Here is a 27455-nt window from a genome sequence, read left to right on the forward strand (position 1 = left end):
AAGCGGGCCTCTCACTGTTGTGGCCTCTCCCATTGCGGAGCCCAGGCTCTGGACGCACAGGTTCAGTGGCCACGGCTCACAGGCCCAGCTGCTCCGCGGCATGTGGGATCCTCCTGGATCAGGGCACGAACCCGTGTCCCCTGCACCGGCAGGCGGACTCTCAACCACTGCGCCACCAGGGAAGCCCCTCCTTGACTATTTTGTGTGTGTGTGTGTGTTGAGGGAAGAGAGATGGCCAGTCAGGGAGGAAATAATTTCTTTGTGGATGTTGGGTGGGGAAGGTAGGATAAAAGATGGGATAATGTTCCTCCCATGCTGGGAAGTACTAAGCATGTACTAAGAGGAAATAAGGAATAAACTTTCAGTTGCATTTTCCACTGGAAAAAAGTCAGGACTTATTTCTGAGCCAAGTCCTCCAAACCTACTGAGAGTAAGGGGATTGCCCAGAAGCTACAATTGAACTAACTGCACTCAGTGGGCAACAAAAACATTATGTTTTGTGCTTGAGACACCAGCATCTATTGAGTAGGACAAGATATAATTCTGAAGCTGCCAAATTGAGGGCAGCTCCCACCATCCTCGGGCCCATCCCAGAAGCTCCACTGAGACCTCTTCTGCTTCCCAATGGTAAGGCTATTTTCTTCTTTAAAGACTTTATTTTTATCTCAGGAGCCACTCTTTTGACAGTTCTCATGACCCAGGGAGCAGTCTGGATTCTCTGAATTAGGCTGTAAGTGGGGAAGGCTGAAGTCCCCCGCACACCACAGAGCAAGATTCACTGACCTACTGGCAGACCCATGAGGAGGTGAGGAATTCCCAGCTGGGCATTTCACATACCCCTACCAAATAAGATGCTACACCCAAAGGGTGTCTGATTTGGCCTTTTATCTGGTCTTGTCCTCAGAATCTGAGTTATCTTAAGTGGAAATATTCTACGTAGTCAGACAGCTGCTTTTATTGCTTCCTAAGGACATGGACATGTACCTTCACCCAGACAAAGTGAACAAGTAGCATTAAGGGGAAACAGCCAGGCCTCAATAGTCTGCTGCTTGGCCTTGATGTCGGAAGGCCTAGAGCTGACCTATGAGCAAGTCACAACCATAACACGCTCACCACTGATGCTTTGAGGGCTCGGACTGGGGAGACTGGAGTATACCTGGAGCTATAAGACATGTAAGTAGGGGTGGATAAATCACAACAGTAGACAGTTTTGCTTATAGGAGAAGGGACTGAGGTGAAAGGTGTGCAAACTTTGACACAGTGTGGTTGGTAATACATCAAATCCTCCTAGAAGCAGAGTCAGTAAATTCATGACCTTGGAGGGGGAAATGGGGTACCATATTTCCTAAACATCTCATATCTAAAGGTCCATGTTCCCATTAAACATTGTCACCAGACAGGACCAGTCATAATTAAAAAAAAAAAAAAGGATAGAAATCAAACAGTGAGAATCTACAACTACAAGGGGGAAGACAATAACTGTGGATGGGGCTGCATGAGGAGGTACAGAGAAGGCTGTTTTAGTTTAGACCTGCTTCCCAAGTCTGTTGTACCCTCTGGTGGTCTGCCCCAGGGCTTCCTCTGTGTTTCTTCCTTAGGGCTCCTACGCAATGAATCTCTTCCTTCCCAACCTTGCTTCTCAGGTTCCCTGGACTTTTCACCCTACAAAGTACCCCAGACAGCACTTTTCGCTCCACCCTGTTTCTTCTCTACCACATGTTTCTCCCACTCTGCTCACTGCCTCCCAGTCTTCCCACTTAGGCCTATGTCTTTCTCTCTAACATTCTTGACAGACACCTTCCCCCCACCCAACCGCGCGCCGCCTCTCCCTTCTTTGCCCAGGTACCCAGTCTAATTCTCCTTTCTCCGTCCTGTCCTTCTGTTCTACCCCAGCTGTACCCCACAAAGGAGCCTCGCGCACACCAGCTCCCGCCTGTCCTCGGTCCTCTGCCGTGACCCATCTCCCGCCCTTTTAGGACGCCTAGGTCCCTGCTACGTCCCCCTCAATCCTGTGGCCTCGCGCCAAACCCTCCATGCCAGCTTCCTCCCTTGGGCCGCAACCCACCCAGCGACCCTCTTCCCGCCTGGCCCCCACCCACGTGTCCCCCTCCCTTCACACCCAAGCCCCTCAGGCCCCGCCCCCGGCGGCCGAGGCCCCGCCCCTCGCGCTTCGCCCAAACCCCGCCCCTCACTCACCTGAGGCAGCTCCGCGCGCGCGCAGGCTGGGTGGGAAAGGGAGAGGGTAAGGTATTGGGGGAGAAGGGGGCGGGGCGGCGGGGGTCCCCCACTCTGGCCCGGGCGGCCCAGTGCGGGGGGAGTGGGGTCACTGAGCCGGCCGCAACCGGGCCGGAGGCGGGACCCGGGCGCTCAGAGGCGGCGGCGGCTCCATCTCCATCAGCGGCTTCACCTGAGGAGGGACGGGCCCCCCCCATAAACCCCCCCAGCACGGCTGTCCCCCCTCCCCCGAACAACTTCCGGCCCCACTACCAGGCGACAGGCGGCGTGGCTGAACACCGAGCGCCCACAAGCTGGGGAGACAAGGGAGGAAGAGCTAGGGGAGAGTAGCCGAGCGCCGAAAGATTCAAGTCCTAAAGGCGCGGTCGCAGGCAAAGGGTAACTAAATGACTGCCCCTTCATCTGCATCTACTTTGCAAACAAGGCCACGGTTGGACGCCCTAGTTGCCGTGGCACATCTGCCCCTAGTGCCAAGTTTTGCCTTTGCCGCCCCTAAGACAATATTGATTTTGACCTCTTAGCATTCTTTGCCTTTCCTGCCTAATGCGTAGGAATTGTGTAGGGTAGGGGCTTAAGGATGCCAAATCAAAAAAACTTCCTCTCTTTGGGGGTGTCCTGAGGTCATTCACCTAAGTAGCCCCGCAGATACTGAGACTTCAGAGAAGGAAACCCCAATCTTGACTTCCCTGCCCCTGCTTCCTTTTTCCCTTCCCCCCACCTTTTGTTTGTTTTGGGTTGTCTCACTACATATCCCAGTACCAATCAGTGCACCGCCCTCCTGCAACTTGCTCACTCACCAGCCTCAATAAGTCCCAAAGGTCATAATCTTTTCTTGCTTTTTCAGAGTGGTAGTCTTAAACAGATATTTTATTGATGTATTTAGAAAAGTGGAACAATAAAGGGAGAGGGTTGCGCCCTCCACAACCCCTGGCAACCTAGAGACGTAGTAAAAAGTTGCATATACAATTTTCCTACACATATCCTCACACATTCTCTGAAGAACCCAAGAAGAAAAGCAAAATAAGGCCTCAGTGGTGACAGTCATTAGAAATGGAGATAGGGTAGGTAGAGAAAATAGCACTTACTTCCAGAATTACTTTTCCTACTTCTAGCCCTTTGCTCCAGCAGCTCTTACCTCCTCTAAGGCACTGGGTCAGTGGCCAGGAGGGGTATGTAACACCTCCTGTCAAAGGGGAGCGGGTGCCTGGGTGGAAGTGTGCAATGCATGTACCTGTGTGTGGCTTCGGAAGGCATAGTCAGGGTTGTGATCCAAGAGATGGAAAGGTGGAGGGAAGGATTTTTTGTGGTAATGAGGCCTCAAGGGATGGGGTTCAGAAGGTGGTTCTGGAGAGTAGATGGTTCCATTTCACTTTCTTATGGAGCAACATGGACATGGACATGGTGCCAGGCATTGCTGAGCACGCCTCGCAGGTTCCAGATTGGGGCCACTGTGTCTGGCTGAACATTGTAGCTGTCATCTACAGCCTTACAAACGATGTTCAATTCTTTTTTCCCAGCTGGAACAGGGGCTTGCAGCTGCCATAGCCGCCAGGCCCAGGCCTTTCGGGCACGCTGTTCCTCTCCATCCAGCTCAGCCACCTGCCAGGTTAGGCCCCCATCCAGAGACACATCCACCCTGACCACAGCTCTTCCTCCACCACTCCATGCATAGCCTTTGACAGTCACCTCCCCTGACTCTACTGTCTCCCCATCTTTGGGCTGTGTGATGGCTGACTGGACAGGAAGTTCCTGAATAGATGGAGCCGAGTCAAAATCTACAGTGTCCCAGTCCACAGATGGAGAGAAGCCTTTGTAGTCCCGCCGCTGCCAGTGGCTATAACTTTCCTCTGGTTCCACGCTCACTTTGCCCAGCCATTTGACATGGCGGGCACCCACCACACCAGGAACCACCACCCGCACAGGGAAGCCATGATCACGAGGCAGAGGCTGCCCATTCATCTCATATGCCAACAGGACCTCAGCTTCAGGGTCCATGGCCCGAGCCAGAGGGATGGATGCTCCATAGGCAGTCCCTGTGGGGTCTGAGTCCAGTCCCTCAAAGCAGACATGGGCCTCAGTTTCAGAGAGCTGGTGACCAGCCTGGGCTAACACATCACAGAGCCGTACCCCAGCCCAGCGTGCAGTGCTAATGGCCCCTGCACTCCACTCCAGACCTCTTACTTCTTTGAACCGAGTCATCTCAGAGCGCCGGTTGCCAGCACACTGCAGAGTGACAGTGATCTCGTGCTTGGGGAACTGGTACAAGTCATCCAGGGATAGGCACAGTGACTGACCCCCAGGTGGCCCTACTACATGTAGGCGATAGGTGTCTGGGTCAAGGTTAGGTACAGGCAAATGATTCCGGGTGAAGAAGATAGGGTTGGGTGTGATGTAGTTTTCTGTCAGCAGCTCAGGGGGGGGCTCCGCATTAAAGGGGCGCTGGCTGTTGACCTTCAGGGCTGGGTGACGTATAGGATCATCAGCGTAAGGGTCAGAGGTCTTCAAGATGGAGGCTGCCTTGTCATCGGGGCTCAGCTCCCCAATCTTGTACTGAGCTAGTATCTCTCGCACGTGGGACTGGTTGTGAACAGCATAGAGGGCCCAGAAGGGCTCTAGAGGACCCCCGGCTGCTAGCATCAGCTTTGATGGACCCCCTGGGTGTAGGTCCACAAATTCCGTGACATCAAAGACCTCAGAGCCCAAAGTCACCCAGATCCCAGTCTCAGGGCTGCTGTGGGATCTCACTTCCTCCCTTGTGTATAGGCGTGGTGACTCCTCAGCAGCCTGCAGGCAGGGCAGGGGTGAGGCAAAAGGGAACAAAATGTTAAGAAGAAATCACTCACTTCACCCTGACCCAACCCACAAAGTTGTGGCCACTGGGAAATGGAGGTAACAAATTCCATCTCTACTGTGCATGAAGCAGTGTCACCGTGGGCTCTGTGGTAAAGCCTGGGTTGCCTGGGCAGCTCACTATGGCCGCTTTGTTCTGACAGTGAAGTCCCTTCCTTCCCTACTTACCCTGCACCGGTGGTCATGATAGGCCAACACTGCACCAAGGCCTAGCAGAGTCCCCATTATTCTCCATCCCCTGGTGCTGGAGTTATCACCAGAGAAGGCATGGCTGGAGCGCTGTGGCTGAAATGAATCATTCGCAGAGCAGGCCCGAATGCAGAGCCTTGAAGGGGCTGACTTGAGTCTGGAAGAGAGAGAAGTCTTCTTAGTAGCACACTTCTGATCATAAGAAAGGGCTAGGGAAAGCCTGGGGTGTACCTCTCCCAGGTTAGCCACTGGTTTCTTCAGTTGGGACTTAGTTTCTCAGGGATGGGTGGGACAAGTGGGACATGGCTTTCCCTTTCCTTCCTGGCCACTATCTCAACCATCTTAACCTGGCAGATAAGAGTCATAAAGTAGGGAGTAGGAGATATGGGCTAGGAACTGGATGGCCTACCTGTAGGCCTGTCGGAGCCCTGGGACCACAGTTCTGTGCAGCAGCAGCATTACGGCAGACCTAGGATCGGAGGAAGATTCCAGGATCAAGACAGGGAGTCCTGCATCAGGGATGAGATTAGGGTAGCTTGAGGGAATGGGTGGGAGGAGGACACAGAGGAGATCAGCTAGGAGCTCTCTGGACAAATGGGTAAACTTTTTCTGTGGTAATGAGGCCAAAGAATGGAAGTGGGGGTCCAGATGGGCCCTTAGAGAAAACTTGGAGAACTTCGGAGACAGAATATGCTGACAGGATGGAAAGGAATGGGGGGTGGGAGAGAGTCTCCTAGAATCACCTGTCTCCCATCCTCCACTCTCTACTTGGTCCACTACAGAGAACAATGGGGGCCAGGGCCTAAAGGGCAGAAGCCAAAAGTCTATTGTCCAGTTTGCCAGTTTATTATTATTATTAATTTATTTATTGTTTATTTTATTTTATTTTTGGCTGTGTTGGGTCTTCGTTTCTGTGCGTGGGCTTTCTCTAGTTGCAGCGAGCGGGGGCCGCTCTTCATCGCGGTGTGCGGGCCTCTCATTGTCGCGGCCTCTCTTGTTGCGGAGCACAAGCTCCAGACGCGCGCAGGCTCAGTAGTTGTGGCTCATGGGCCTAGTTGCTCTGCGGCATGTGGGATCTTCCCAGACCAGGGCTCGAACCCGTGTCCCCTGCAATTGGCAGGCAGATTCTCAACCACTGCGCCACTAGGGAAGCCCTTGTCAGTTTATTGTTTCTGAAGTCAGCAGAGGACAACCGCAGGGTGTACTCACTTAAAGAGAGACAAAAAGCTGAAAAAAGAGTGGGAGGTGAAGGAGCTCGGATGCTGGAGTCGAACTGCTTTGCTTTTATAAAACCAGTCCTGCCATTAACCAGCCCTGCTCCTGGGCAGGATACCAAGCCTCTCTGAACTTGTGTCCTCATCTATGAAATGAAATCTACCTAGCAGAGCTGCTGTGATGAGCAAACAAGTAATAACATTATCATTGAAGGCTTTTCCCTCCACCCACCCTAAAAAAATAAAAATTGAACCCGGCTGGGTACTGGACCCCAGTCTGGACCAACCCCAACCCCTACCTTGTCTATGCCATTCCAGTGAGCTCAGGAAATTGAGGAGTTAATGGCCAGGATGTCAGGGGATGGGCTATAGAGAAGGAAGAGGGTAATTTTTCTGCTCTGGCCTGCAGCAGTTTCTTCCTTACAGCACTGAGCAGATCACTGACCCCAGGAGGGCCAAAGCAGGGAGGGGTGAGAAGAGTCAGAACTGCTGATAAGATGCTAAAGAGGGGTGCTGCGAGGAAGCTAGGAATAGGAGCAGAGTCTGCATTTTACTCCTGGGCCTTGGGACCCTCACTCTCCCTCCCACTTTCCCTCAATTCCAGCGGCCCACTATAACCAGACTGCAGCAGTGCTGGTAGAGCTGACTTGTAGGTGAACTTGGTCAGCCCAGTGTCCCAGGTTTGGGAGAGGCAGTCTTCTGCTGCAAAACGGATGCCACCCCCTTGTGCGGGTGGTGGCCAGTCACTCCGCAGGGTCACTTCGGGTAGAACATGTATATGTCCAGCACTGGGGCCCAGGCACCCGGTTCCATATCACCGCCCAACAGCTGGCCTAGGAGTGTCTTGTAGCAACGCCCAGCCGCGGCCCAGGAGCACAAAGCTAGCGGGAGTGGAGGCAGGTACTGGCAGTTTTGCTGTCCTCAGAATTCGGAGCACCCCTGGGTGCCAAGACCGCCGCCGCCGCCCAGGTTACTAACCCTGCCTCCTCCTCTTCCCTCTCCCGGCCCCAGCCTCCTTACCCAGCTCGGCGTCCGCACGGTGGCTCTTTTACCCGCCCAGCGGCTCTTTTACCCGCTTGGCGCCCAGCGGCTGCCTGCAAAGGGGCGGGGCCTGCGCCGTGACGTTGTGCCGGAGTAAAGGACCACTCTCTCCCCTCGGCTCGTCCCCCAGCCATTGGCGGGCGGCGCGCCCGGCCCCCCAGCTGCTGTGCCCGCCTCCTGGAGGCCGAGGCAGGCGGCGCGCCACCTGGACTCGGAGATAGGACGGGCTGTTTTTGCTTCCACTCCCGCCAGATGAGGAGTAGGACCTCATGATGTCCGGAACCCGGGCAGTGGAAGGTGATGAGGACTCCAAAGGTTGGGCTGAGAGATGTCCCCGCCCCGCCCCACCAGCTTAGACACAAGGTGCTTTCACTAGAGGCCTCGGGATCCAGCCGGCTTTCTCCCGGTGGTGAGCTCCGTCTCTAACCTATTTTTTGATAAACGCCTGTGTTGCAACTACAACAGCCCTGTTTGCCTTATAGAGAAAACAAGATGAAGCGCTCAATTCTTTTATGTCCAGGAATGAGATCAGAAATGGGGCCTAAAATGGTGGTTCAAAGCCTTCGAGATCCCTTGGACCAGCTGTATTTCTCCTCAAATTATAGAACCAACAACACTAAATAGGCATCTTTTTAATTTTGCTTAGTTGTCAATTTCTTTTAAAAAGTCGTCACTTGATGACATTTAACGCCCCAAAGTAGTAAGATTGTAACTGCTCATGTCAGAATAAAGGATACTAACAGAAATTGTTTGCTATTACCCTTTTATCATTTGGTGTGGGAGCGAAAACTTGTCATTGGCTAGCTGTGGACCCGGGCCAAACGTATCCACACTGCCCTCTAGAGACTAGAAGGTTGAGTTACAACCATACTTTAAGTGAAGATCATTTCCCCTGCCTTTCTGCTTTCCTAAACTGAACTAGAAGCAGCAGCCGTGGGGGGAGTCCTAAGAGATATACAGTAAGGGGAACTGACAGTGAAAAGGTGATTTTGGCTGTAAGGTTTTTGGAAAAAGAAAGATTCCCAACTCAACTGTGTACAGTTAAATCATCGGAGAGGCCTGACGCCCAACCTATCCTTACCCAGGATACAGAGAAGTGAGTTAAGGACTGCCTGAGCCATGGGATGAGACTTCTGCCTAATAACAGTGTCATCCTACATAAAGCCACACACATGCTTTATATAATTGACCTTTAAATCTCAAATTTTCTTCATTTTACAGAAGAATCTGAGGCAGAAAGCAGCTAAGTAACTTGATCAAGGCCACAGCTGGTAAATTGTCAGAGATGGGACTGAATTCCAGGCTCTGTCTTTCCTGTCCTTCAGATTCTTTGGAATTCAAAACTCCTCCTGCAACCATACCTAATCTTTTCTCTGTATCATTCCCCCCCACCCACTTCCACTTAGACTTTGAGGGACTGAGGGCTTCAAGTACAGCAAGTAACGAGCAGAATTTCCTGTTGAAATTTTCCTGTTGGGGTAGAAGCCACATGATCAATCAATAATGTTAACTCAGTGATTTTTAAAAAACGTTCTTACGTCATGGACCCCTTTGAGATACTAATTAAGGCAGTGGGCCCTCTCCCTAGAAAGCTGCACACAGATATTTACATAATACTTCAAAGTATTCACAAATACCACCTCTCCCTCCAATCTCATCAATTGTCTGCCCAGAGGTCCACAGACCACCACCCCCTTCCATGTATACAATGTTAGGATGGCCTAAAAAAATAAGCTAGGGACAGATTTGGTGAGCTCTCTAGTGGCCTGGGAACAGGAGTGATTAAACAGCAATAAAGGGCCTATTTTCCAAATTGGGTTATCTCACTATTCAAGAAAATATTAATGAGAATAAGGAGGTACCAGGATGCAAGGGAGGGTGTGTTTCTGATTCAATAAAACATTACTGGGTTGCCTTCCAAATTTTTAGTAACAGACAGAGAAATAGCAAAAAAAAAAAGAAAAAAAGAAAAAAGAAGAAGCAACACTCCAATACATTTTTTTTTCTCCTTTTTTACTTACATTAAATACATTGGTAAATCAGCAGTCGCATTGTTACCACGATTGTTATGTTGGGAGAGGAAGAAAGGGGAAAAAAGGCAAATGCTTTCTTAGAAGCAAAAAAAAAAAAAAAAAATCAGAAGAAAAAAATGAAGAGCTGGGAAATAAAAACTAAGATTCCCTAAAGCCCAACAGAGCTCAAAGGAAAGCAGAAGAGCTAATAGGAAGTAGAAGGAAGGCAGCAGGTAGGCCCAGAAGCTAAGGCCAATCCTGTTCCTAAGCGGGGCAAGGGGAGGGGAGAAGAAGCCTGGAGAAATGGTTTCCCAGCCCCAAGGCAACGAAACATCTTCACTACTGCTCCATGGGGAAAACTACACAGAGAAAGAACTTCATTTCTAAGAAACTTAGAGAGCCATCGTAGTTCTTCCACTTGTAAGGATGCACTGGCTGCTCTAGGGGGCTAGTGGGTGCTGGGGAAAGGAGGGGAAAATGTGTATGTGTTTCAGGGCCATGGGAACTAAGGCTGCCCCTGGTAAAGGAAGGGAATTTAGGTGTAAGTGGAAGAACCTAAGCTGGGTCCTTCAGAATCTCAGCTTCATGGATTTCTCAGCTTCTCTGGGACAGAAGGCAGTCTGCAAGCCAAAAGGGCAGAAAGGTTCCAATCCTAGGTCACTATGGCCTCTCCTCTCTTATTTCCCCCAATCTCCTCAAAACCCTGGGCTAGAACAAGAAGGGATTTAGAGTTCTCTCTTGCCTTGATGGCTTCCCTGATGAGGATGTGAAGAGAGACTAGAGATTTAGAAAGGACCAACGTCCTCTGGTGATGTGAGACAGCTGTGAGGGACCTTCAGTGCCAGCCGTTCCCTGTCCACAGGAACAGGTGTTATATTAGGGGGCCACAAGTAGGCCTCTGTGGTACTACCCCCCCTAGTGGTACGTGGATTAAACCACTGGTTGCATGGGGGATGGGTTTGGGGGGTAAGCATGGAGGGACCAAACTGAAGATACTAACAAAGGAGAAAAGAAATAGGGCCTGATGGGAGGTGGGGGACACAACAGACTGTACAGTGGGAATAAAGATCATACCTATTTACAGGGAAGTAGAAAAGACATGGTAATGGGTGGATCAAATTGAATGGGAACCCTGGGAAAGGACAGAAAACTCCTCCCTCTTGCTGACTCCCCTACAACGGCCTATGCTATCCTGAGACTGCTTTCCAGTTGCTCAGTTAATTCCTCAGGAAAGGTAAACCTATACCCAAGAGTTAGGCTGGCAAGAATATAGGTGAAGTAAGAATCAGAGCTGGAAGAAGCTAGCAGTGGAGACTGGGCTTGAGTAGCTGCCACCGGTACTGTTCTCTACAGCCCCTCCCCTAACCTCATATACACCTCGGATCCCACTTAATTAAAAAGTTAAGAGGGCAGGTAAATCAATCAAAACCCCCATGAAACAAGTATCACAACTGAACTACCATCAATTAAAGTGCAAACTGCAGGGGGATATCATGGCTGGGGCTGAGGCCATCTGAAGGCCAGAGAGAAAAAAATGCATATGTGTAAGTCAGAGGATGGGTGTCAGAAACTGGTCCCTCCTCCATTTAGGTCACAGCAGAGCCAAAGATGCAGGCAACCAGTGAAGATTCTTTGGAGGACTCTGGGGTCCAGAATCTCCCCCACTATGGGGGAGAAGCTACCTAAGAGGCTGGGTGAGGGGAAAGTAAGCCTTAGAAGAGTTCCTGAGCCACAGATGACACTGCATCTCCACCTCTTCCACCTCTGCCCAGTTAGCTAACAAGACTCCAACCTGGTGCCTGAGAGGTTGCCTTCCCATTCTCACCTCTACCTAGAAACACCCTCCACAAGGCCAACTCAGTGTTTTCAAATATGAGAAACTCCAACCAAATAAAAACAAAAAGGAAATGTTTCCTTACTCCACCTTGCTCTGAGCCTTACTTTCCCCCAGGGTCCTTAATGTGACTGAACTGGAAACCTCCTTCCTCACTTCCTGGGTTCACTACCTTCTCCATCCTGGGGAGAGGAAGAAAAGGGGATCAAGAAGAGAGACTGACCAAAAGCAGAAGGGGAAGGGGCAGGAGACAAAAAAAGAGTTTTCTGAAAAAATGGGGAGGAGGAGGAAAGATAATTAGGTCACTGTCTTGCACCTATAATACAAAGTGAAGAAAGTTTGTTTTGGAAGTTAAGTCCTGGGGGATCTGACCCCCAAACCCCAGAGCAGGGGTAGGAGGCCAGTGGCAACAGCTGCCTGGTGTTGTTGCTGAAGCGTTAAAAAGTGCCATGACGGAGCTGTCAAGAGGCAGCCCTTGGGAGCCAGGGCCCAGTGTGCTGTTACCGTAGGGGCTGTGTGCTGAGCGGTGGGGATGGAGGTTATTTCTGAGCTCTCGTGCTAGCTCCATACTTGTTTGCTGCTAGCCACCCCCTCAGTTGCTACAACACTGGCTCTTGTTCTGCTGGGACTGCTCATGGAGATCCACACCCCGGCTTCGGCCTGCTGCACCCCCCAGATTCTGGGGTTCACTCTTTGGCAACTTCTTAGCTAGAGATAAAAACAGAAGGGAACAAAGTGTGGTAGATTTTACTCATCCCCCCCGAAAAATACTACTGGGGGAAAGTGGAAATGCGAGAAACTAAAAGAATGTTCCGAAGAGGGGAGGGTTCATTGTAAACTACATTGAAGACGAGGGGGCTCAAACTGCAGCCAAAGGATGGAGGTCACAATGGAAAGTTAAGGTATTTCCACATCTGAAGTTTTCATAAGAGGAGACGCTCCCATTTATCCTTATGACTTGGGTTAGTCATCTTGCCTAGAGGCAAGGGAAAACACACAGGAAGACCTCAGGCTGCTCCGACCTTACCTATTGCCAGGAAGAGATCGTTCACGTTCATAGCTGTCTTGGCTGAAGTCTCCATAAACAATAAGCTGTTGTCATCTGCATACGCCTGGGCCTCCTGCAAGGGGTGGGGTGTACTGGTACTCAGACTGTAGGGCAGGAACAAGTACGGCCTTTCCACTCCCACGTAGCACCAGAGCTAGACAATATCCTAGGTTCCCTCCCCTTAACTGCCCCTCTGAGCCAGCTGGCCCTGGACCCATATTTTGGAGATGACTCCCTCAAGGGATAGCCCATGGTCTAAACCACTTAATCCAAAAAATAGATGTCAGGAATCTTAATTACTGGGGAGGAGGTAAGTTGGCTGGGGGCTTTTGGGTTCTGACACTTGAGTATCCCTTACCTCAAATTCAACTGCTCCCTCCTTCCTCTTTGCACACTGGTACCCCCACAGCTGGTACTGGTACTTCCCTACCCCTCTGCTCTGGAATTTTCTTCTGACTCCTCTAAAATCTCCTGGCTGGCATTAGGGTCACAGTGTTGCTGTATTTAACTTGGTGCAGAACTGGGGAATGAGATGATGAATGTCCTGAGATGAGATTTTCAGAAAGGGCAGGTTTGGTAAAAAGAGGTCCCAAGCACAGAGGGAGTGTGTCAGAGAGGGACTCTGTGGCCACCTTACTTCGTACTCCACCATGCGCTTGTTGGCCAGGTCAGCTTTGTTCCCCGCCAGGGCAATAACGATGCTAGGACTGGCCTGTCGCTGTAGTTCCTTTACCCATGTCTTTGCTCGGGCGAACGTTTCCTAGGAAAACACAAGGATGAGAATGAGTAGGCTGGCTCATTCAGCCTACTGACTGCCAATCCAGGCCCATCAACTTCAAAGCCCAGTCTCAAAACTCACCTCTTCTAAGCAGCCTTCACTCATTGAAACCACCTGTCTCTGGTAATTCATTACCTCTGTCTTCTCAGCACTTGGAAGCATAATCTATATTCTTATTTTGCTATTTCAAGAACAAGTTTTCTCTCCCCCACCTATTTTAATTCCTATAAATAAAAGCAAGGACAATCTTCTCAGCCCACTTACCTGATTAGTAATGTCATAAACCACAATTGCAGCTTGGGCACCTCTGTAGTACATGGGGGCCAAGCTATGGTATCGCTCCTGCCCAGCCGTGTCCCAGATCTCAAACTTGACTGTTGTGTCATCTAGACAAACCGACTGGGTGAGGAAGGCAGCTACGAATGAGGGAACAGAGAAGTTGTTGTAAGTGGGAGGATGCATGGGAACATCCCACCCTCCTTCAGAATATCTCTACTCTGGGTGTAAGACAAGTCACCACCCAGGCCATTCGGCTATAGGAAAGGTTTAGCATTCTCCTCCTTACACACAAGAAAGGTTTAGCATTTTCCTTCAGATCTTGGAACCAGAATTAAGCCTGCTCTTGGCTAAGTCCTCCCTGCCAGAAGTTTCTCTAGCTAAGGAATGGGGGAACACCGTAAACTCTGAGGGACAGAAAGAACTGGCACTCATAGCAGAGTCATCCCTCTTCTAACCAAAATAGAGGAGTAAGAGATAATGACAGAGATAATAAGCTTCAGATAAAAGTCACATCAAGAACTGATTAGAGGGCTTCCCTGGTGGCACAGTGGTTGAGAGTCCGCCTGCCGATGCAGGGGACACGGGTTCGTGCCCCGGTCCGGGAAGATCCCACATGCCGCGGAGCGGCTGGGCCCGTGAGCCATGGCCGCTGAGCTTGTGTGTCTGGAGCCTGTGCTCCGCAATGGAAGAGGCCACAACAGTGAGAGGACAGGGACTTCCCTGGTGGCGCAGTGGTTAAGAATCCGCCTGCCAATGCAGGGGACACGGGTTCAAGCCCTGGTCCGGGAAGATCCCACATGCCGCAGAGCAACTAAGCCCATGTGCCACAACTACTGAGCCCATACTTTAGAGCCTGTGAGCCACAACAACTGAGCCTGCCTGCCACAACTACTGAAGCTCACGCGCCTAGAGCCCGTGCTCTGCAACAAGCGAAGCCACTGCAATGAGAAGCCCGCGCACCACAACAAAGAGTAGCCCCCGCTCGCCGCAACTAGAGAAAGCGTGCACGCAGGAACAAAGACCCAACACAGCCAAAAATAAAAAACAAAACAAAAACAAAAACAACTGATTAGACGATTTTAAAGCCTGTTGTGAGGTCCCACCATTATCAGTATTATTTGGCTGTTACTTTTTCATATTACTTCTGCTGGTCCAAGAACACATTTCCAAGGTGACTTGGAAATAAGTCACCCCCCCCAATAAAAGTGGGGAAGGAGTTAACATGGGAGTTCTCATAAAAGACCCTTTATTGAATTACCACCCTATTTTGGGGTAGTGGCAAAGAGAAGGTAGCAAAGGTGGGAAAAGCAGATTCCTTTACGTTTTGTATTTAGTTCTAACCTCTATTTTACCAGATATGTGCATCAGGATCAGCTAAGGAGCTTTTCCAAACATACACGTCTACACTGCCACCAACCTCACCCTACCTCCAATACTAATCAGTAGATCTAGGGTAGGGCCTAAGCATGCATAGGATGAAAATGCTCCCCAGGTGATTCTGATGTACATCTTTGATTATGAGCCACTGCCCCAAACCAACCCTGCTCAAGGTGACACTCAACTGAACTTCACTGGCATTAAGATGAGAGTGGGAGGAGGAAAACAGACAGATAAAAAAATTAGTGGTTTTCTTGGTGCTCAAAGGCCAACCTTTCTAACTTTCTTCTAGGAAGTAAGAGGATGAACATGGACTTGCTTTAGGACATTATGGCAACTTTTTTTGTTTCTTAAAGGATTTCCATTCCAAGGAGCTAAGAGGGCCAGCTCCACAAACAGATCCCTAGATCTCCCTTCAAAAGCCCTTCTAAGCATTGAAACTCTTCTCTCCCTGAAGTACTCACCTCCAATGGTGCTCTCCTGGTACTCGTGGAACTGCCCTTTGACAAAACGTAATACCAGGCTAGACTTCCCCACTGCAGATTCACCCAGCAGGACCAATTTGAACTGGCATATTTTGCTGGCCTGGGCCTGCCCATTGGGCCTGGCTGTGCTTCTGCTAGTCATGGCCAGATTATCAGAATGGGAAAGGGTAGAGGGAGGGGGATGCCACAAAGCGGCAGAGGGGGGAGGGGGGAGGGGAGGGGACTTCCAGGCTTCAACAGTCCTGCAAGAAAAAAAGCAGGTAAAATTAAACACAGGGCCATTACACCTGCAATCACTTTTTAGAAAAAGGACAGAATCTCTTCATTTCTTTGCTCCTATGAGGACTTAACTCTTACAATCACCCACCATTAAAAGGTTACACCACTGAGAGGGTCCCAGGCACCTGACACTCACTGGTAAGAGTGGGGAACAATAAAATAAGAATTGCATCTAAAGTAGAGTGTGCTGAAATGGAGACTGAAACCATGTGAGAGTAGTTTTTAATCTCCCAATCATTCCCCACCAGGTCTTCAAAGAACAGCATATTGATCAACTTTTAGTTGGCCTGAAGAGCACTCATATCCACCCCAAAGTACCCTAGATCCCTACTATCTCCTTGGTGTCCTGGTGCTGTCCTTTTTTTATCCCCTTTTTTCTAGCTTTCAAAATGAGAAATTCACTCTAGGGGTATGGGATAAGAGTCACCCATCCTAAGAGTAGAGGGATAGCTTCTGATTCTATATCCTTCTTACACGACCATTTCTGAAAATTGACATTTCTGAAAATATAACCAGGGTCCAATGATCAGAAAATCCATCCTTTCTCATTTCTGGTCAAAGGTAATAGAGAGGGCTTCCCTGGTGGCGCAGTGGTTGAGAGTCCGCCTGCCGATGCAGGGGACATGGGTTCGTGCCCTGGTCCAGGAAGATCCCACATGCCGCGGAGCGGCTAGGCCCGTGAGCCATGGCCGCTGAGCCTGCGCATCCGGAGCCTGTGCTCCGCAACGGGAGAGGCCACAACAGTGAGAGGCCCGCGTACCACCAAAAAAACACAAGAGGTAATAGAGAAACAGACCACATTGAGTATTAACTCGTTCATTTTTCTTCTGCCACCTCTCCAAGTCTGAAAATCTATCGTCTGAGTCAGTAGGCCTGACTTAACTCTCAACTTGCAGCTGTCTTCCTGGTGCCTAGGGATTAGACTACCCTCCACACTGAAAGGGCCTAACAGCTGTAGCCCTCCAAGTTAGAGGCAGAGAAAGCAGGTGTACCTTCTAAACACATGCGGGAATCTCCGGTAGATGGTATAGGGGATAAGTCTTCAAGCAATAAATACTTGATGAAAGAATAAAACTGAACCACCTTCTCTACCTTCCAAGCGGCTAGGAAAGCTGGTGGTGGAGGAGGAGACAGAGAGAGAGAGAGAAAGTTGGGACTTTGAGTGTCCAATCATCCAAACCTGAATATATTTCATCATCCTAACTCTGGCGGGAAAGGAACTGTGAGATTCAAAGAAGTGTTAGCATGATCACAGCATGTAAACCTATCCCCAAAACCTAAGCGTTGCTTGGATTATACTTTGCTTGTTCAAATTAATCTTTCCCTTCTCCAAGGTTGATTCTAGAGACTCCATAAGCATCATACTCTGTGACATATACGGGGAAACATTATTTTTTCACTATAGCAAATTGCTTTGGGATCAAATCAGGGTTAAAAATATCTGCAATCCTAGTAAAGACAGAAAAACCATACAGGAGGAGGTGTAGAGGAACAAAGGCTGTGGAGTCCAATTCACTGGATTTATTTTATAGTTCTGATTACTAGCTTTAAATCTTTGGACAATTTACTAAATCTACCCGTGCATTTGTTTCCTCATCTGTAAAATGGGATAATAGCCTATGAGCACCTAATTCATAAGGTTGTTGTGAGGATTAAATGAGATAATACATACAAAGAACTCAAATATTTGACAAAAAGTGCTATATCGTTGAATATAAAGGTACTAATCATTACTAATATGATATCAAGAAAATTCCTCTGCTGAGCCTTACCTTCCACCTTTTTTTAAAAAAATTTATTTATTTAATTTATGTATTATTTTTGGCTGTGTTGGACCCTCGGTGCTGTGTGCGGGCCTTCTCTAGTTGCAGCAAGTGGGGCTTCTCTTGTTGTGGAGCACGGGGTCCAGGTGTGAAGGCTTCAACTGTTGTGGCACGTGTGCTCAGCAGTTGTGGTACACAGGCTTAGCTGCTGCGAGGCATGTGGGAACTTCCTGGACCAGGGCTCGAACCCGTGTCCCCTGCATTGGCAGGCGGATTCCCAACCACTGCACCACCAGGGAAGTCCTCACCTTTATAAAATGGAAAAAATACCTACCTCATAGAGTAGCCCTGAGGATTAAGTGAAACATTTGTTTAACATAGTGTTAATGAATAGTAAGACAGGTATTGTTGGGCTTCCCTGGTGGCGCAGTGGTTGAGAATCTGCCTGCCAATGCAGGGGACATAGGTTTGAGCCCTGGTCTGGGAAGATCCCACATGCCACGGAGCAACTAGGCCCGTGAGCCACAACTACTGAGCCTGTGTGTCTGGAGCCTGTGCTCCCAACAAGAGAGGCCGCGATAGTGAGAGGCCCACCCACTGCGATGAAGAGTGGCTCCTGCTTGCCGCAACTAGAGAAAGCCCTTGCACAGAAACGAAGACCCAACACAGCCAAAACTAAATAAATAAATAAATAAATTTTAAAAAATAAAATAAAAAATGAAAAAAAGAAACTGCCAACGTGTTTAAAAAAAAAGACAGCTATTGTTATTTAGTGACCCTGATTCACAGAAAAGATCAATTTAATATATTAAAGGATGTCTCAATATTAGTTGTTATCAATATATGCCTAAAGAGCAGCCATGATATGAAAGAGGTAGAGAAAAAAAACAGGAAAAAAAAAGTATAAAGAGGAAGTTAACGGAGAAATGAGATTGAAATGAGAACCCAGACAAATCCCAAAGTAGACCAGATTAAGACAGAGGACTGTAAGAAATTACTCTGATCTTACTGGGTATTTTGTAGTCCCCTAGGCCACGGAGTCCCAAGAATCCAGATATACATGTGCCACTTTGTGATGAAGTTTTCACTGGTCTGTGATGAAATGATTAAATAAAAATGATATATTGGGGACTTCCCTGGTGGTCCAGTGGCTAAGACTCTGAGCTCCCAATGCAGGGGGCCCGGTTTGATCCCTGATCAGGGAACTAGATCCCACGTGCCACAACTAAGACCTGATGCAGCCAAATAAATAAATAAAAATATTGGGCTTCCCTGGTGGCGCAGTGGTTGAGAGTCTGCCTGCCGATGCAGGGGACAACGGGTTTGTGCCCCAGTCTGGGAGGATCCCACATGCCGCAGAGAGGCTGGGCCTGTGGGCCATGGCTGCTGAGCCTGTGCGTCCGGAGCCTGTGCTCTGCAACGGGAGAGGCCACAACAGTGAGAGGCCCGCATACCACAATAAAAAAAAAAAAAAAAAAAAAGATATAGCAAGTTCTTCATAAAGCTAAATTTATTCATTTTAGGAGTATCCTTTATAACAAGATTTCTAACTTACATTTTTTTGTATCAGTTTTCCCTCAAAGGTAAATATGTATTTTTTGCATGGATAAACCTCTAAGACCTATTGTTAAGTTAAAAAAAATAGTTGGAGAACAAAACATGTGGTTGATCCTATTTCTATAAAACAAAGCAACATTCTGCAGAGAAAAAGGTATGGAAAGATACACACTCATCTGTTAACAGTGGTTACCTCCCTCTAAGGAGAGTGGGATTGAGGAAAACGGTATGTGAAGGACTCAGGTGTTTTCATTCCACATAATTCTTTCTTTTTAACAGGAAACATATATTTTTAAAGTTTCCTACATATTTTTAAAAAATTACAAATAATGGTGTTGATAGGCAGTAGTAAGCTTTCTAAATATACTTATGTGGAAAAATAGAGACCCCCAAATTTAAATTAATTGGTCCATTAAATCCAAAATTCTGGGAACCAGTACTGCAAAAATCAGTATTAATTAGCTTCTTAACCACTAGTCACAGTTCTTTAGCTCTTTTCACCCTCAAACCTTTAGAGCAGTGTTTCTCAAACTGTGGGATGTAAGCCAATACTGACCTTGAAATCACTTGCTGGATCATGATCAGTATATTTAAAAAAAGAAAAGAAAAAAGAAATAGAAAAAAATCAAGTGGATTGCAAATAATAAGCATGAGAATAATTTTGTGAAAATGTTTCACTTGTGGGTATATGTACATACACTGAATCATGATGTAAAAAAAAAATTTTTTTTAATGAGCCACAATTAAAAAAAGTTTAAAAAACACTGCTTTGGAGAGGCCTGAAACTGAAAGATGGGTTAGTAGGAAGTCTAGTCTCTGGCCAGCCTAAAAAAGCACTTCCAGGTGAAATTAAGATGAGGGTTTAATATAGCTCTCCAGGGGTCAGAGGTTCTCCAACGCTGCTACTAAAGTTATAGAGCAATTATGAAAATGGAAAGCTAAAGTCGACAGAGGCAGTCCTGCACAGTGGTAAGGGCTTTGGAATCAGGCAAGCCTGAGTTTTATTCTCTGTTTTGCCAATTAACCCACTGTGATCTTAGGCCACTCACGCCCTTTGCCTTTCTAAGTTTCAGTTTTCTTACCTATGAGGATCTGGGGATGGGGTAGGGAGGATAATAGGTGAAAGTAGTAAAAGGCAGAATTTGAATTCAATTCCAAAGTTCTGGGTACATTTAAGAAATGTGTTTCTCTTAGGGTTTCTCAGCATCTGCAAGAATTATTTTTAAAAACACATTTATGGGGCTTCCCTGGTGGAGCAGTGGTTGAGAGTCCGCCTGCTGACGCAGGGGACACGGGTTCGTGCCCCGGTCCGGGAAGATCCCACATGCTGCAGAGCGGCTGGGTCCGTGAGCCATGGCCGCTGAGCCTGCACGACCAGAGCCTGTGCTCCGCAACGGGAGAGGCCACAACAGTGAGAGGCCCCGTACGGCAAAAAACAAACAAACAAACAAAACAAACAAAAAAACATTTACGTAGTACTTCATATACATTGTTTCATAGGAACAGAGGATAGGCCATCATAACTCTACACTTTACAAAAGAAAACAGATTACACAATAGGAAAAAAAACCCCTACAGATCATAAGCTGATCAAGTTTCCTTTAGGTTGACACACATACACTATACTCTTAAAAAACAACAGAAAAAGTTACTAGATTCTTCAACTTACTCCCTCACATTTCAAAGCATGTGATCCAAAGAGCAGAACACTAAGTTAGAGTGAACTGAATTCTCATCGGCAGACAAGTCTCTCTAGGCCTGGGAAAACAGTAGGGAGTTGGAGAAGTGTGAAGATAGGAAACAGTTGGGATTTCCCTGACGGTCCAGTGGTTAGGACTCTGTGCTTCCACTGCCACAGCCCGGGTTCAACCTGCAAGCTGCGTGGCATGGCAGGGGGAAAAAAAAAAAAAAAAAAAAAGAGGAAACAGTCACAGACACACGGATTGGTCATTAACCCCCACAGATAAGTCAACCCAGAGCCAATCGGCAAACTCTATTGAACTGTCAGAGATTAGTAACTATGGGGTTAGAAAAGACTATCTCCCACTCCAATGTTTCAGCTCAAGAATATGTCCTACCCTCTCTGTTCACAGTAATTGATGGGCTGCCCATCTCTGTGCCTTGATCTTTAATCCCAACATGTTAATAAGGGTATCATGTTTCATACGCAATAGCTAGACTCTCAAAAGATCGGGCCGGGGGCGGGGGGGAGGCTTCCCTGGTGGCACAGTGGTTGAGAATCTGCCTGCCAATGCAGGGGACACGGGTTCGAGCCCTGGTCTGGGAGGATTCCGCATGCTGCGAAGCAACTAGGCCCGTGAGCCACAACTACTGAGGCTGCGCGTCTGGAGCTTGTGCTCCACAGCAAGAGAGGCCGTGACAGCAAGAGGCCTGAGCACCAAGATGAAGAGTGGCCCCCACTCGCCGCAACTAGAGAAAGCCCACGCACAGAAACAAAGACCCAACACAGCCATAAAAAAAAAAAAAAAAAGATCAGGGGTACAGAAATGGAATAATACATATAAGATTCAATTGATTTCTCCCCTATTCTAGCAGTGATTTTTTTGCTAACAGTTGACAGTGGGCAAATGATCCATCCAAAGGCAAAAAATAAATCACAGCCAACCAGTCAAGTGGTGTGATGATTACTACCTTCAAACCTGAGGCAAAAAATGGGAGGTTTTTCTTCCCTTCAACACTTTCAGTTCAGATGAGAATGACAACTTCCCTCAGAAGTGCAGCCCCACAAGAATGGCTTATCAAATGACCATTAACTGGGCTTCCCTGGTGGTGCAGTGGTTAATAATCCGCCTGCCAATGCAGGGGACACGGGTTCAAGCCCTGGCCCGGGAAGATCCCACATGCCGCGGAGTAACTAAGCCTGTGAGCTACAACTACTGAGCCTGTGCTCTGAGCCCACGTGCTGCAACTACCAAAGCCCATGCACCTAGAGCCCGTGCTCTGCAACGAGAAGCCACTGCAATGAGAAGCCCACGAGCCTAAACGAAGAGGAGCCCCTGCTCACCACAACTACAGAAAGCCGGCGTGCAGCAATGAAGACTCAACGCAGCCAAAAATAAATAAATAAAATAAATTTATATTAAAAAATGACCATTAAGGAGGATTAAGGCATGACGTCATCAGTCTATTGGGGAAGGGAGAGGTGGAGGATGAGGGGCAAGTTCTTTAGTGTGAGCAGCTCTCCCAGCAGCACAGGGAAATATGAATAGGAAAGGTTTCTTAGGGACTTCCCTGGCAGCCCAGTGGTTAAGACTCTGAGCCTCCACTGCAGGGGGCATGGGTTCAATCACTGGTTGGGGAACTAAGATTCCGCAAGCTGTGTGGCCAAAAAAAAAAAGGAAAGGTTTCTTAGCCTGCCGAAACCTGAGGAATGGAGTCTGCCTAGGGCAAGACTCCATTCCTCAGATTCCTTCCCACTTGGTAGCTTTGGGTTCCTATGCCAACTACATATGAAGCCTCCAGAAGTCTGTCATCTACCAATAGAGACTGAGTTCAAGGCACAGAGCCACTGGAGTCTAGCCCCCTCCCAAATGTTAGCCCTGTAAGTTCAGTTTGCCAGATAAGAGGCAGTTTAGAGGTCATCTAGTCCAGTCTATATTTTACAGAGAGGAAACTGAGGCAAATAAAATGAACCAGCTTGCCAGGTGTTATCACACAGCCAGCTTTCACACAACTGCTTAGTAGCAAGGCTCCTTCTAGCAAGTACTCTCAGCCAGGTACTCCTGCTCCTGTTATACCACTATACCTCTTCAGGAAGCAGGAGATGCTGAACTCTGAACTGAAATCCAAAGAAGGCACCAGGACAGGAACACGAGCTTAGACTGGATAGTTTCTGCTTCTATTCAATTTAGATAAGTACTTCCTTTGGGACTGAAAACAAGTTAGGAAGGCCCAGGCCTTCGCTGGGAACTGGAATCTACTCCCATATCCTTCTGACAGAAGGACTCACTCATTACTGTGCTTCTCTAAAAGGTCTTGACCAACCCCTGCCAGGACACTTGAAACAGAAGCAATTCAATGTAAGGTGCTAGGAAAGCAACGGTGATTTCTGCAGAATTCAATGGGCTGTGGGATTAATGTGAGATTTACTGAGCCGGGAAGACAGAGCAAAAGCCAGTAAACACCTTCAACTCTCCAACTTTGTTTAGACCCCAAATTACCAAAATCTTAAACTGAATTCCACTACTTGGCTCATTGTGTTGATCCAATGTTAACCAATGAGTCACAGGCTTAAATGAGAGTTCTTCCACTTCACCCTCTCCCTTATATTTCCCCAAGAGGCAAAAAAAGCATTCTTATCTCTTATCAGCATGGTACTGCAAACTCCCTATTATTGACCTATGAAAGACTGGAATGCCTTTCTCCACTTTGTCTGCCTAGCAAACACCTAATGTGTCTTTTAAAGCCAAGCTCAAATGTCACCTTCTCTGTGAAACTGCATAATTACTCTCTCACCCCAGCAGAATTCATCACTGCTTCCTCTAGGATCCCATAGTATTAAAACTGTATTCTTGGGAATTCCCTGGCTGTCCAGTGGTTAGGACTCAGTGCTTTCACTGCCAGGGCCCGGGTTCAATCCCTGGTTGGGGAACTAAGATCCCACAAGCCGTGTGGCACGGGCAAAAAACAAAAACAAACAAAAAACCTGTATTCTTATCACAGCATTTATTACATTATTTGACTTAATTGTTTGTGTCTGTCTGCTCTGCTAAACTATGAACTTCTCAAAAAGTGTGACTATTTTTTATGTCATCTTGAATCTCCAGAGCAGAGCACAATGCCTGGTCCCTAGCAGCTGTTCATTAATTAAGGCCAAAGCAATCCTGCTTCCTTCCTCCATCTACTCCTCCCCTTCTGTGCCATCTAAATAGATTCTTACTCAGTTCCATTTGGGAATGTTTTTAACAGGCCAGTTCTCCCTCTTGCCTCTTTGTGATCTCCCCTGGATGGAGGAGCCTCTTGGGACCCAGCCCACAAGGTACTGTTGCAACTCACATGGGCTAACTGCTTTTCCTGTCACCCGTTACTATGCCTCAGATGGCCTAATCACACCAAATATGCAGCCCTCCCGCCGAAACACTGAGGCAACTGTGGCTAAAAACAAAGTTCTCTGAATCTTCAGTTGATGTTAAATGTTCAAAAAACTTCGGGTCATTATCTCTATTAATTCCTGAACTTCAGAAACACAAGTTTAAAAAAAAAAAATCATACTACCACTCTGACAAGGTAACCACTGACCCTCAACAGAAAGTACAACCTGGCCCAGAAATCTGAACACACTTTGCTCACCTGGGTGGCTCCTTATTCAGCTCAGTTACTGTTGAGTCAGTGACTAAATCTTTCCTAAAACATTCTTGGGAAGTGGGAGTGTATTGTGTAGGGTTTCAAGGTATCCCTCCTCCAAGAAGGCTGTTGCGTTTCCTTATTTTAAATTCAATGTCTCACACTTTGGTTACTTTCCAATCTGAAATGCCTTAGGATTAGGGAGCAGGCTATACACTTGCTTCTCCTACCCCAACGTCTCCTCATAAGTCAAATTCGTACCAATGCGCACAAACAAGTAAACTATAAAAGAGCAATCCTTGCTCCTTGGCAAAGTAAGAGTTCGAAGGGATGAGGTATGACTTCAAGGGCAATGGGAAAGTCCTCTTCTCCAAATATATTTTTGTAACTCCAGATCTATGTTTGAAATTCTATATTGATGATTTCCACTCCTTAGCTCCCTCTTTAAGAAGCAAAAACTCTTGGAAGGATTAATACTTTAAGTGACTATCTGTTATTTACACCTTAATATGGAGCAATTCCAGATCATTTTTTGAAAGTAGGTTTTGATTACGGGGAAGGTGGAAAAGACAAGAAGGGATGTATAGAAGAAAGGGACAGGATGTCATCAGGATGTAGGAAACGGCAAAGCTTAGTGAGGATTTAAAAAACAAACACACACACACACATCTACACAACTTTCTCTAGGACTGGCTTTGCAGGAGAGAAAATAAAAGCTCCTGGGGGTACAATAATCAAGGTTTCTGAGGGCACTGTATAAAGGCTGGGCACATCACAGGGCTTCTAAAGCCAGTAAGGACAAATTCAATTAATAAGGTGGTGTATAAAATGTCCCAGCTGTGCTGAGGTTTAGAGGAAAACCAATTTCAAAGCCAGAGAAATTTGGAAGCTTCTCATATCATTATAGAAAGACAGACACAGGGGCCCCTTAGGAGAACCATCATCTTCTTCTGGGATAATGAAGGGACAGTCATATAATCTGAACATGCAGAGACCATGAACCAGAAGACAGAAGTCTCAAATTCCTCACATTAGCAGAGATGCCAATAATTCTCCCAAACAAAATCATTCACTTTAATGTTTCCTTCCTGCCCTTAAAAGAGAAAGACGTTTTGGCCATCTATTTGGGCATTTCCTAGGATACCCAGTGCACAAGTGGGGTGTGTGCATGTGTGTGCGCATGTGTGCGTAAGGATGTGAGGGATAACCCAGACTACAGCTCTCTGCTTGTCTGAATTTGATAAAAGCAAGACAAAATGAACTGGGAAAGGAGTATAATAAATAACAGAGTATGGTCCCAGAAGGGAAAACTGGAAAGAATGAGAAACCAGAGTTTGGTGGGAACATGAAAACAGAATTGCCTTTGGTGGCACACCCCCCAAAGTGAAGTAAGATTAGTCTCATCTACTGTCTCTTATCTCTGACCATTCTGGATGAAATGAGTGAGGTATATGTGGGAGGATCTACACTTTTTACACTTCTATAAAACGTGAATATTTTAAAATACGTACTTATTACTTTTCTAATTAAGAAGAAATGTATTTATAAAATACAGTGGTATAAAAGGGAAAAAGGAGGAAGTATAATAAGGGAAAATCCAATAAGCTCCAATCCATGGGAGGGACTAAGGAGGTCAGTAGACCATTAAAAATATCTGGGAGGAGGGGATCCTTATGTCTTAGAAATCCATCTTCCTTTTCTCTACTCACCTCCTTCCCCAAGTGCCTCTCTGTTTGACCCAACTTTTTAATAGCTCAGACACCCGGGCTCCTGAAGAAGTAGACAAAGAACAGGGTTGATGCCAACCTTCTGGAATGGAATTTCTCACTCTTCCCCAAATCCCTTCCTCAGTGATGTCACCTCATATTTCCAGGCTTGGTCCCACATAACCATTACCTGCCTGTGAAATACCCAAGCCTAAGTGCCACAAAAGTTTCACCAACTATGGTCAGGAGATCTCTGGATGGCTGGGGATCCCTAAGCCCAGTTCCAATGCAGAAAATGAGTCACTGATTCCCCACGTCTAGGTGAGAGGTATGGTCTCCAGTATAGACCACATTATTAAATAGGAAAGAAACGAACAAACATCCCCCAAATCTAACTTCTTAGCTTTTTCACAGGACATCAGAAACAGGAGGTTAGAAGAAACCCAGAGGCTGCAGCCTAAACCAGCTCGAGGCGAGGCCAAGGGAAAGTGCAGGGGCCGAGTCTGGAATAGCCAAGAGTCACAGAAAAAAAAGTTACTTTTGTCTTCATTGGCTACCCTGGGAGTACCAAAAAACTTCAAGTTGCCACATCTCCACACTGATGGGAACAAAAGCGTGATTACTCGCGAGCCCCAGAGCCTCCAGCCCACCCTTCAGCATTCCCAGAAGCTCCCATTACTGATGGGAGGCCCTGCTTCCACTGCCCCGGCTACCTGAGTCTTCTAGATTAGAAAAGCTTTCTTCGCTTGTCTCAGTTCTCCCGCACTGAACCCAAATCCCTCTCAGCTCAACTTTGGGGCACCCTAGTTATTTTTATAAGTCACTTTCCCTGAAAAGAATGCCTCTTACCCAGCTAAGAGCCCTTCCCTGGCCCTTCCAATGAGACCTCTCGAGAGAGCCCCAGCCCCGGCTCCCCTCCGGGCCCGGGCACTGAGTCTGACCCCTCCTTACCTCCGGGAGAATGGACTTACCTCACCCGCCGCCCAGTCCCTTTCCCCCAGTTCCTCCCTCTTCGGCGCCGCTCAATGAGGCCTGCCCTTGCCCGCACACGAGCCCCGGGCCTCCCGCGCCGGCCCCCAGCCTGGCCGCCAACACCACCCGGCCGCCTCCCCGACTCACCAACTTCGGGCTCCCAGCCCGCCCGGCCCCCTCCTCAGCGCCCCCATTAGGCCTGCCGGGGCCCGGCCCCCTTCTCCTTTCTCTGGTGGGCCACTCTAACCCCTCGCAGAGGCCCAGACCCGCCTCTGCCCTCAGGCCGCACTCCTCTCCGGGGCGCCTCCGCCCCTGCCCTTGCGGGCTCCATCAGCCCGGTACCTGGGGCTCCGTCTCCCCCGTCGGGCCCAAGCCTGTGTCGAACAGACAAACAGCTGCAGCTCAACCAAACCCTCCTGCCCCTCCTCCTCCTCCTCGCCCTGTGGCGGGGGGCCCAGCCAATTGCACGATTACCCGCCTACCATCAAGGGTGGGCTCTGCGCGTGCTAACCCGCCAATCCTCTGGAGAAAG

At 48.1% G+C, this 27455-nt stretch overlaps 2 protein-coding genes across 4 annotated transcripts; both read right to left on the reverse strand.

The window, feature by feature from the left end:
* Window positions 1-3081: 3081 nt before the first annotated feature.
* Window positions 3082-7530, reverse strand: SUOX (sulfite oxidase). The gene is made up of 4 exons (XM_007467744.1): window positions 7509-7530; window positions 5684-5743; window positions 5254-5431; window positions 3082-5019 (listed from the first exon to the last, which is right to left on the reverse strand). Exons 2-4 carry the CDS (start codon window positions 5731-5733, stop codon window positions 3610-3612), a joined length of 1638 nt encoding a protein of 545 aa, XP_007467806.1. The 5' UTR covers window positions 5734-5743; window positions 7509-7530; the 3' UTR covers window positions 3082-3609.
* A 1997-nt stretch (window positions 7531-9527) lies between these two features.
* Window positions 9528-27298, reverse strand: RAB5B (RAB5B, member RAS oncogene family). Of its 3 annotated transcripts, XM_007467745.1 has the most exons (7): window positions 27266-27294; window positions 25955-26015; window positions 15322-15584; window positions 13466-13617; window positions 13061-13183; window positions 12403-12496; window positions 9528-12083 (listed from the first exon to the last, which is right to left on the reverse strand). In XM_007467745.1, exons 3-7 carry the CDS (start codon window positions 15482-15484, stop codon window positions 11968-11970), a joined length of 648 nt encoding a protein of 215 aa, XP_007467807.1. In that variant the 5' UTR covers window positions 15485-15584; window positions 25955-26015; window positions 27266-27294; the 3' UTR covers window positions 9528-11967. The 3 variants fall into 3 exon arrangements, with proteins under 3 accessions (XP_007467807.1, XP_007467808.1, XP_007467809.1); XM_007467746.1 differs by lacking the exon at window positions 25955-26015 and having other exon boundaries at window positions 11026-12083; window positions 27266-27298; XM_007467747.1 differs by lacking the exons at window positions 13061-13183; window positions 25955-26015 and having other exon boundaries at window positions 11106-12083; window positions 27266-27298.
* Between the last annotated feature and the right edge of the window lie 157 nt (window positions 27299-27455).

This window comes from Lipotes vexillifer, unplaced genomic scaffold, assembly GCF_000442215.2.
Source record: "Lipotes vexillifer unplaced genomic scaffold, Lipotes_vexillifer_v1.1 scaffold387, whole genome shotgun sequence".
NCBI lineage: Eukaryota > Metazoa > Chordata > Mammalia > Artiodactyla > Lipotidae > Lipotes > Lipotes vexillifer.

Excerpts from the sequence above, each read along its gene's own strand:
- SUOX (XM_007467744.1), bottom strand. The coding sequence starts at position 5,733 with ATGCTGCTGCTGCACAGAACTGTGGTCCCAGGGCTCCGACAGGCCTAC. Across the intron at positions 5,432-5,683 it reads GGGCTCCGACAGGCCTACAG|ACTCAAGTCAGCCCCTTCAA; the intron begins GTAGGCCATCCA and ends TCTCTCTTCCAG. Across the intron at positions 5,020-5,253 it reads ATCATGACCACCGGTGCAGG|GCTGCTGAGGAGTCACCACG; the intron begins GTAAGTAGGGAA and ends CCCTGCCTGCAG.
- RAB5B (XM_007467745.1), bottom strand. The coding sequence starts at position 15,484 with ATGACTAGCAGAAGCACAGCCAGGCCCAATGGGCAGGCCCAGGCCAGC. Across the intron at positions 13,184-13,465 it reads TTTATGACATTACTAATCAG|GAAACGTTCGCCCGAGCAAA; the intron begins GTAAGTGGGCTG and ends GTGTTTTCCTAG. Across the intron at positions 12,497-13,060 it reads AGCGCATGGTGGAGTACGAA|GAGGCCCAGGCGTATGCAGA; the intron begins GTAAGGTGGCCA and ends CACCCCTTGCAG.